The sequence below is a fragment of the Emydura macquarii genome, unplaced genomic scaffold (genome assembly GCF_026122565.2).
Source record: "Emydura macquarii macquarii isolate MOO-44397 ecotype Brisbane River unplaced genomic scaffold, CSIRO-AGI_Emac_v2 contig_1363, whole genome shotgun sequence".
Taxonomy (NCBI): domain Eukaryota; kingdom Metazoa; phylum Chordata; order Testudines; family Chelidae; genus Emydura; species Emydura macquarii.
In genome coordinates, this window is record NW_027131500.1 from 1,696,932 (window position 1) to 1,707,412 (window position 10,481).

Sequence of the window (10,481 nt, forward strand, 5' to 3'; positions counted from 1 at the left end):
TCTGTCTGCATTCTCTTTTTACTCCTGCAGCTTTTTCTGTTTATCGGGGGGGGGAAAGGGTGGTGTCTTTAGTTTACAGAATATTAATGAAGTGTATCTACCCTTCTACTCCCGTTAACTAGTTCCTCTGGTCACTTAGGAATGAGCATTTTAGACACTGGTTCTCCCTGAGTAGCCCTGCTCCCCTAGTTCAGGGTTGATGGGTGCCAAAAGTCTTGTTAAGAAGTTCCCAGCCTTGCCACCAGGCCACTAGAATCAGCACACGGTCCCCCAAACAGACCACACAATAGACTTCAGTCAGGCAACAAACATGCACACTATAGACGACAAACTCACTCACCCCACATAGTCCCTCCTTCACTTGGAGCTGGATTGACAATTTGTGGCTAATTTATAAACTTACTCCATTCTGGTACTTCTAGTGACAAATGGGGAAACAGGAGCTTCCTTTGAGAACTGTTTTTTCTCCACAAATGACTTAATTACTAACTTTCTTGATAAACTCATTCAGGTGTGTGTGAAAGGGCCAAATGTATTTCAAGGCTACTTGAAGGATCCAGAAAAAACAGCAGAAGCTCTAGACAAAGATGGCTGGCTCCACACAGGAGATATTGGAAAATGGCTACCTGTAAGTCTGCTTGTATTGCTTAAATGTGCTTTAGTAAAATGAACTGCGTCTGTTGAATGTCAATGGCTGAGTTGCCCAAGAGGCCTAAACCTGCAAATGTTTAATATGGGGATAAAACCACCTTCCATAGGGCTGGGGCTCAGTTCATGTTTGCAAAGGTGCTTTGAGCTATTCTGCTGCGAAATACTATAAGTGAAGTTTGAAACAGTATAAAAGTGGCTCGCACTTTGTTCCTATCAGAAGATAAAAATAGCCGTACCCCAGTCTGCCCACTGTATGATGCTCTTCAGGAGACTTCAGCAAAATGCCTCAAGAATTACCTTTCTTTACTCCAAATATGAGACTTGCAATATTGAAGACTGATACTTTCAATTTTTGAAGTTTTTATATTGGGTACCACAGGTCCAAATGTCCTATAGTGCTAGAGGGAAATGCATACGTATGTTCAATACTATGGCTAACGAAGTCAAAACCACTCTGTCCTTTAAGAAACCTCTTGCAACTTGTCAAGATGGGTTTAGGTCTGTTTTCTTGGATGAAAACATCCATCAAATATAATAAGGTGAGGGGAAATAAATCAGAGCATACATGTAGTGCTTACAACTGGTACTGAATCTCACCTGTATACTAAGGAAAGATTCAATGATTGGAGCCAGAAAATGGATTATTGGTAGTGTCAGCATTGAAGCTCTGCATAAATATGCAGGGACAAATGACAGTTTCCACTCCTTTTTTCCCCTCCCTCTAGCCTCAGATAAGGCTTCAGTGAGCTAGACACTCTAGATCCATTATCTAGCCTAATAATTTGAATGGCTTGTCTATCTTCCTTAGAGTGGTATTTAAACAGTGAGTACCATGTGACCTCTGTTAAATAGTCAGTAAAAATCAGAACAGTCTCTAAATCCTGAGTACATTCAGGCAAAAATTATTCCAGTTACAGACTTGGAATGAATTAACATTGATAGGATTACCAGTTGGTTCTTGGGCCACTCTAAGTATTGACCTTACTGGTATTTAATCTGCCATAGTATTTGTAAAGCTCATACAAGGCTCATAAAAGCCTGCCTTTTGTAAAGAAGAATAAATAAAATTCTCTTTACCCACAGAATGGTACCTTAAAGATCATCGACCGGAAAAAACACATATTCAAACTTGCACAAGGAGAGTACATAGCACCAGAGAAAATAGAAAATGTATATATGAGAAGTGAACCGGTTGCTCAGGTGTTTGTCTACGGAGAAAGCTTGCAGGTAGGTCTCCTTCATACCTAGCACTTGCCTCTAGCTGGTTTTCAAAGCAATCTCCCTTTTTAAAAACTGACAGTTGGTTAGAATCTTGTAACTAATTCTCCTGGTTGCTATATTTGACTCTAAATTCAGATTTGATGCCCTAACTGCATCACTTACATAACTTACTCCAGATCTAAGAGACAAAGTGGGTGAGGCAAGATCTTAATTGGAACAACTTCTGTTGGTAAGAGACCAACTTTCAGGCTTACACAGTGCTTCAGGTCTGGGAAATGTACTCCGTGTCAGCTAAATACAAGGTGGAACAGATTGTTTAGCATAAGTAGTTAATGTGTTTCTAGGGACCATTAGAAGTGAGTGACCAGTTAATACCCCTTGTGTCATGGGAAGGAAGCTGGGGTGAGGGGAGGGGACTGTTGTGGGTTATAGATTGTTGTAATAAACCATAAATCCAATGCCTCTATTCAGTCAATGATTTTTAGTATCTAGCCAAGTTATGAATTTAAGATCTCTGGCTCATCTTTTGAAGGTGTGCAAGTTTCCTTTTGAGGATGAGAACTGAGGTCAGATATAGTGATCATTTTGTGATGTGTTCACCCACAGCTGTCTTTTGTCTTCTGTAATTTTTCTGTGAGTTAATTTGAGAGCATAGAGATTAGGCTTGTTTAACCCATATAGTTCTTGGGGCATTTAGTGCACTGGATGTAGTATGCCACATGTGACAAGTATGCATAGGATCCAGGGATTTTGAAAGGTGAGCAGAGAAGGTTTTGATCATCAGAGCAGTGGAGTTAGGCCTACAGGTTTTGCATCTGTTCTGGCAGGGTCTGAGGCTGCTTTGAGTTAGTGTCCTGGTCTGTGGGGAGCTTGCTTCTGATGAGTTTAGAGAGGTTGGGGTTAGTTCTTGAAGTCTAGAAGAGGGAGTTCAGGAGGGATTTCTGTCGGGATGTGGTCCCCACAAGCATGGGTTGTAGTTGCTTGATACTTTGGGTTCCACTGTGGGATGGTAAGTGACAACTAAGGGTGTGCAGTTGGATGGAGTTTTATTTCCGTATTGAAGCAGGTTCTCTTGGGGTATTTAGGAATCTGTCAGACTAGACAGTGGAACCAAAGTAATCTAGTTTTGGGTACTACTGAAAGGTTTGCAACCTAAGCAGCATTTCTAAAGGGGAAACAGACTATTCTAAACTGGGCTTCAAGTATTAAAACTTTGTAAATATTTCATCTAGAAGTGTGGGCTTTGAATAGTATCCTTCAAACATGCTGCCCTTAAAGCAGGGTAACTGCCTCCAGCTTCTAAATGTAGACAGCTGGATATGAAAGTCATGACCAACATAAAATGCTGACACATTGCAAAAAATTCTGGGAAGTAAAGGTCATTTTAGATTTGTTAGTCTACACACAGATCAACACTTTAATAATCAGTGGGCACTGGGAGCTTCCAGGAACTTCTATTAAATGTGGTGTTCAGCAAATTTGTGCTTTATTTTGTAGGCCTTCTTAATAGCTATTGTAGTACCAGATGCAGAGACTTTGCCTAACTGGGCCAAGAAAAGGGGATTCGAAGGTTCATATGAAGAACTATGCAAAAACAAGGTAGGTGCTCTAAATTTGAGTCCATCGATCTCTTCAAGTCTCTCTAACCTGTAGAATGCAAAATAGATAATACAATCTCTTTGAATCTTGGTAGGACCTCAGAAAACATATTCTGGAAGATATGTCGAAGGTTGGGAAAGAATCTGGTTTGAAGTCCTTTGAACAGGTGAGAAACTCTCACTGTAGCATTTTGTGCAATTGGAATTGAACTCAACTTTCATTCATAACCTGGCTCTCTCAACATATATCAATACTACATAATCTGATTATGCAAAAACTGCTTTTAACTAACATTCTTCATCCTTCTAAGTGATCTGCTAAATGTATTATATCTGTACACTGTTGCACATTTTGTGAAGCCCTTTCTACTATGGGATGCACTCAAAGTAAAAGTGAGTTTAGGCTAATAGCTGTTCATTTTCCAGGTCAAAGGCATTGCCCTATACACAGAGATGTTTTCAGTAGAAAATGGCTTGTTGACACCAACACTGAAAGCAAAGAGACGAGAACTACAAAAATACTTCAAGTCACAGATAGATGAACTCTATAACAATATCAGGATGTAACTGAGGAAAAACGGGTTGAAGACAATGGCAAACATCCAGGGTCTACTGTTGGCCTTCATATTTGTAATGACTACAGCAAACATTGAGAAGGAAACTGCAATCATTAACTTGTACACAAATGGGTACTTGCCATAGGAATTTTGAAGAAATGGAACATTGCCTTACTGTCCAGTTGTGTTGCAGATCATTGTTATGGTCTACAATTTCCAAAATTAGCCTTAAACTGTAAATGTAACTATGATTAAGTTATTTAAGACTTCCTCAGCCAAAAATGTGACTCTTGTTAACCAAGGAGTTAAGGTTTCTTATTGCCAGCATGTTCACTGTCTGCAGTATACTTTGCAACTGTTAACTCCAAAGGATTTAACATATTGGAGAAGTCTCAGTATTGTACTTCAGGGGAAAACAGTCATCATCAAACAAAAAGCTGTAGCTGATAATGCTGATTCTTGAATTAGCCCTAAAATTGGGTTAGACAGTTGAGACTCCCTTCTGTGTGCCCCGTTGAAGAGAACTCAGAAGCTTACTCTTGTTTAAGCTAGAAGTTGCACAGGGATATTCGCCCTTGATTGGTGTTCAAGATGTGAATGATGCAATATTGGCTCTCTCAATTAGTCTAATTTTTCTGTACTAGGAATGTGGATGCAACTAATTCATCAACATGGCAAAAACTATTTAAAAAGCTTCAGACATAGTTGTGTAAATAAATCTATCCAAACTCTGAAACAAGCTGGAGTTTAAAGAGGGGAAACCATTCAAGAGGTTGGGCTGTGCTAATGGCCAGATAAATATACACCTTGCACTAGCCACTTGACTCCTGCAGTGGGCACCTACTGTATCTTTTTCTGCTTTGTTCCATTAACATGCCAGGTGCTCTATACACAGAATAGCTTTTGTCATACTCCTTCAGCTGTCTGATTAATGTATGAGTAATTGAGTAAATGAGTACCTTGATCTGAAATGGGTGGGAGCAGGAATTTTTTTTTTCTATCACTCACTTTGTACCAATTGGAAGTATTCAGACAAGCCAGCAGAGGAGATGTGTTCACACAAGGTAGTTAGATCTTTTTTTCCCCTGAACAAATTCCCACATATAGTGTAAAAATTGCATAAATAAAATGTTAGTCCACTCTTCATTTGGAAAATTGGCAAAAAATAAGCCTTGTTATAAATGTTTATCACTAGCATTAATTACTGTTCTTTGGAAACATGGATATATGTAAAATACAAGCACAAGGTTTGCACTAAGATTTGTGATTGTAATGCATTATTCAGTATAATATCTTCATGTGTACCCTAATTGCATACATCCAAATCAATACACTTGAAATATCAAGTAATTTGTTACATTGGAGTTCAAATGTTTGCTTAGTGTTGGCTATTTCTATGTTTTATAAACCAAAACAATTTCCAAAATGAATGAAGGAAACCAAAATAAATATTTCTGCATTTCATCTGAGTGGAGCACTTATTTCTCAAGGTAAGATGCTAGCTAGTAACATGCTGACAGAACATGAAATTAGACTATAAATCAGCCAACAGCTCCAACTAAACATCTGGGTGTCTTAAGAAATGAATCTTCATTCTTTCAATATTTCTCTCCTATAGAAGTGGTAGTTCTGCTTGTTTAAACTTGTCCCTTAGTTTTGCAGACACCCAAGGATAACGTCTCATCTTAGTCTACTGATACCTACCTATATGCTCTTGCTTAATGTACCTATGACATTAAGACAAGAGCATATACCATGCTACTTAAACATACTTTCTTTATGCTGATGAAGCAAGTAACTCTGCGTCCTTAAAGGAAGCACAAAAGGACTTCAGATACCTTCTCTAATCTCAACTTGCTTGCAAATAGTTTACTGTCCTATTCTGTAGGAATGAATACTGATTAGATTCCATTCTTAAATATAAACCTTTGGCAATCACGGTTGTCAAAACCACATAGGGCTGAAGTTTGACATACAAGTTGTCATTGCTAAGGTGAATCTTGTTCTCTTATGACACTTCATAACACCTTAATAGTCTCTAAACCCCCCCCCCTTTTTTTTTTTTTTTTTTAAAAAGGTGAATAGGGGTCTTCCAACTTTCTATCTAGTCGACTCTCTTCCTTGACCATTGTCAATCTGGGTTCTAAACTAGGTGTGGAATGGAGACCACACTCCATGGTGGGAGATATAAGGATGGGAGATCAGGTGTCAGTGCTGATATTCCTGCTATAGCTGTCCTGAGTATCTTAGCAAAGTGGTGCCCACTCATCTGCAGATATGGGGGGGAGGAGATTTGATGCGACTACTGTAAAGTGGCACTGTACTTCTCTTGCAGAGTGCTTTGTTAACCAGCTGGTGGTGGTGAAACTGCTACCATCTGGGAGTGTCTTGGGAAACACCTGCAGAGTTCCTGTCACTCTGGTTCAATATATACATAGGGCACTGGGAGGTTAGTGAGCGGCTTAACAGTGGTGTCTCAGCACTTTTTTCCAATCTGGCCCACGTGAGAGAAACTTAATGCCTGGGTGAGATCAGGGCATGCATGGCAACCTGCATCTAAGTCCAGAAGAGAGTTCCTTTCAGGATGCAAACAGCAAGAATATCTGCCTGTCTACTAGGTGTCTCACTTGTTCAGGTTTGCAAACTATAGATCTGTTCGCAACTCAGCGTTACTAAATATCAGATAGCAGTAACAGGACAACTGCCTCACTTAAATGTGTCTAGGAGGCTGCAACCTTTCATCTTAAAGGAAAACCTTTGCAATGGTCTCCTAATGTTCAGAGTTCATTTCAGGCTAGTCTGAAGCAGCTACAACTTGACAGTGCAGAAACTGAAGCTAGCACAGAATGCAGTGGCCAGCAAGGTAAATGAAGTGGTGGTGTCATGAACAGTAACATCTGTGCTCCATGACCCACCCTGGCTATGTGGGTTGATGTGTGGCATTCAAGGTGCACATAGGCTTCTTTTGATCAATAAAGTTCTACTAACATGGGAGCTACCTGCCAAAGACCCTTCTTGCCACATGGCATGCTATTACCATGGAGAATGCCAGCTTGAGTGCCTTGGCTTCATTGACACAAAGAATGGGCTGGTGGCAGAGCATTTTACAGGGCAATCACAGCTTTGGAATCTCCGTCCCCTTCTGACGAGTCGGAACCAAATGGTACCAGGAAAAAGTTTGTTTTGGATACGGGGGTCAGAGAGGCAACGACAAGGCTTATTTTCTTAACCAAAAGTTTTTATTTTAAACGATAGAAAGGGCTTGGAGAAACTTGTGCACAAAAGTACAAAGTGCACCACCCAAAAGGGGTCTATGAATACATGTAACAGCTAACAATTAACAAGCAACAAATAGTAACAAAATGTAACTAACCGCTAACAAGTAACAAATAGATTATACTTACAAATCCTAAGCAGTAATACATTACATTGGCCAGTTTCAGGTTCAGTTCTCCGTTTGCTTTAGATTCTGCAGACGGGGTTTTGTCGCCACTGGGTGATCAGTCCGTAGTGAGGCAGGCCAGAGAGAATGCGTCAGCCCACCGAACTAACACATGTGAGATTCTTGGTGTTAGGTGATTCATTTCCTCTCCACAGACTTGCTTGGCTGCTTGCTTTTAAGTTTTACCTGCAACAGTTTACTATGCCTTGGTGACCCTTGGCTTTTAGCCAACCAGAGGCTTCCACATCACTGGGCACTCGCTGACCATGCACCAGCCAGGTGATGTAGTCAGGTGATATAAACTGAGACCTATGTCATCCCCCTACAAGGTGATGTATACATGCAGTTCCTGTTTGAGTCAACTCCCCCCAGGCTGCTTTTGGGTTAGCATGGGTGACAGTGGTGTAGCAAATGACATTTTATAATTCTGTTCCCACACCCCTTCCAGTCCCAAATATCCTCAAATCTTTACTTAGGGCTCAGTGGAAAGCTCATCAGATTTGAAAACTGGATGAGTAAAGAATGGTTGAAGATGCTGGTCTGTTGATTTTAAGACCTTCTATTGTCTTGCTGGTGATAGATTATATTCTGTTTTAATTATGCTGGGGTATTTTTGACCATTGTCAAGGGTGCTGAGATGTGGTAATCCCTTCTTGGCACTTATGTGATTGATAAAATGTTCAACTCTACTTCTTGGTTGTGGACACAGATTTAAACCATGTGATTCCTTTGTATTGAGGTGAATTATCAATGTGACTAACAATGGTAGTCCTCAAGACTAGGTTTTAAGGATAGGTCTGTAGTGGAATTAAACCACCACAGTTGGCCCATGCCAGCTAGCTCAGACTAGGGGCTGTTCAAATGTGGTGTAGAGGTTCAGGCTAGAGCTGGAGCCTGAGCTCTGGGGCCGTTCCCTCTCCCCAAGTACTAGAGCCTGGGTTCTAGCCTGCAATCAAACTACACCTTAGCCCAAACCGGCTGTGGGTTTTTAATTACAGTGTAGACATCCCCTACATTACCTTTCTTACTCTCGTGCTGTGATGGATTTGTGGAGTCATGTAACTGATATCCTTAACTTGTCTACATTGCAGACTAGTGCAAACTAAATTCTTGGGTTAAAACAAGTGAGACATAGTAACTCTGCAACTCAGACTAGTGACTCAGATTCAATCCTGGAATGCTTGTTCAGCTTGACTTTAAGCTGCTATTAGGACATGTGGGGTTGAAGATGAGCTGCTAGCCTGAGTTAAAAGCACTGCTATTTTAACCAACTTAGTTAACATGAGTTAAAAACACTCCCCTGTGTTGCAGACATACCCTATATATCAGTCAACAGCTCCAACTAAACATCTGGGTGTCTTAATAAGCAATGAATCTTCATTCTTCCAGTATTCCTTTCATACAGGAGAAGTGGGCACTTCTCGTTGCAGAAGTGCAGTATGCCAATGCTGTAATAGAAACAGCTTGATAAGGAAGTGCCTTTGAGAGGCAGGGAATTTAGCTTAGCCACAGGGACACACGTTTGAAATGTGTTCTACATTCACTTTACATTTATTTGTAACTCAAAGCACCAACTATGCTTTCCTTTCCTGGTTGGATTGTTGAATAATGCAACTAAGAAAATACATACAGCTGTTTTATTACTACTATTCTCCATCTCCTTTTGTGTATCACCAGCATCTATTAACCAAGTTCCAGTTAGAGTGAAGGCAAAATTTAGTCTATACCTTTTATCTCATGGGATAAGGGGATGGTAGAGATGTGAATAAAAGTAACAAGCCTTCCTAAATGTTGAGCAGAATCTTTCTTTTCATGAGTAAGAGAAACCAGTTCTTCCCCTCTCCACTACCTCTCTATCCTAGGTTAAACTGTGAAGCTGTCCCTCAGAATGGGTTTGCTTAGTTTCCAAATAAATCTTGAAGTCAGTGATAGCTGAACATAGAGCACAATACTTCCATCTTGATTTTGGACTCTGCTTCAAGTAGTGAAATGATGTGCGTACTGCAACTGGCCTACATTAGTTCTTAAGCTCTAATAAGTGGACTATGCAGTGATGTCTTTAAGATGCAACAGCTGTATTCTAACTTACACTGACCCAATATTTGGTATGTGGGGATAACCACTTCTGAGTGGGAGTGGAATAGACCTGTGGTTCTCAACCAGGTGTAGGCAGAGGTCTTCCAGAAAGTACATCGACTCATCTAGATATTTGCGTAGTTTTGCAAAGTACATAGAAAGCACTAGTGAAGTCAGTACAAACAAACTTCATACAGACCAAGCAATTTTTCAGTAATAGTGTGTTGTGCCACTTCTGGATTTTGTAAGCAAGTAGTTTTTAAGGGAGGTGAAAGTTGGGGTATACAAGACAAATCAGACTCCTGAAATGGTACAGTAGTCTGTGAAGGTTGAGAACCACGGGAGTAATTGCCTCCCTTACACCATTCCATTAAATGTTTTTCCTGCAATGAACACTTTACCTGTCTTTCACATTTCTGAATATCGGTTATGAAGCAGCTGTAACCCACTCTCCACTTGCTGCTGGATAAATTACTCCATTTTACATCACAGCTGAACTTGGCCCACAAAGTTGCATAAATCTTCATTTGCTTGTTAAAGACTAAACTTATGGTACAATGAACCTTTTTAAATTGCTCTGCTTTTTGGTTACTCCTTGCCCTTTTCAAAAGGATAACCACTTGTAATTTGCTACAGTAGGTCCATGCTGTAGTCCAGTATGCTTTGAATTTGACTAGAAAGTTCAAGTAGGATTAAGTTCCAGAGGGGTAGCCATGTTACTCTGTATACAACAAAATCAACGAGAGTTCTGTAGCACTTTAAAGACTAACACATTTAATTTTAAATGTGTTAGTCTTTAAAAGTATGATTAAGTATTCGAAAACTCATGATGTACCACCAGAGGGAGCCGTTGGGAAGTAAAATCTGCTCTTTTAATATTTCAAAAAGGTGGCCTGTTTAAATAACTTACAATGGACATACTTAAAGCAGGGGCAG

General features: G+C 40.1%; 1 protein-coding gene across 2 annotated transcripts in view; it reads left to right on the plus strand.

The window, feature by feature from the left end:
* Positions 1-5,491, plus strand: part of ACSL1 (acyl-CoA synthetase long chain family member 1) — a 44,977-nt gene extending 39,486 nt beyond the window's left edge. For both annotated transcript variants that reach the window (XM_067551645.1, XM_067551646.1), the window contains exons 16-20: positions 512-628; positions 1,735-1,878; positions 3,370-3,471; positions 3,566-3,637; positions 3,897-5,491. In XM_067551645.1, the coding sequence (XP_067407746.1) occupies positions 512-628; positions 1,735-1,878; positions 3,370-3,471; positions 3,566-3,637; positions 3,897-4,037 (576 nt within the window). In that variant the 3' untranslated portion in view covers positions 4,038-5,491. The remainder of the gene's footprint in view (positions 1-511; positions 629-1,734; positions 1,879-3,369; positions 3,472-3,565; positions 3,638-3,896) is intronic.
* Positions 5,492-10,481: the final 4,990 nt, after the last annotated feature.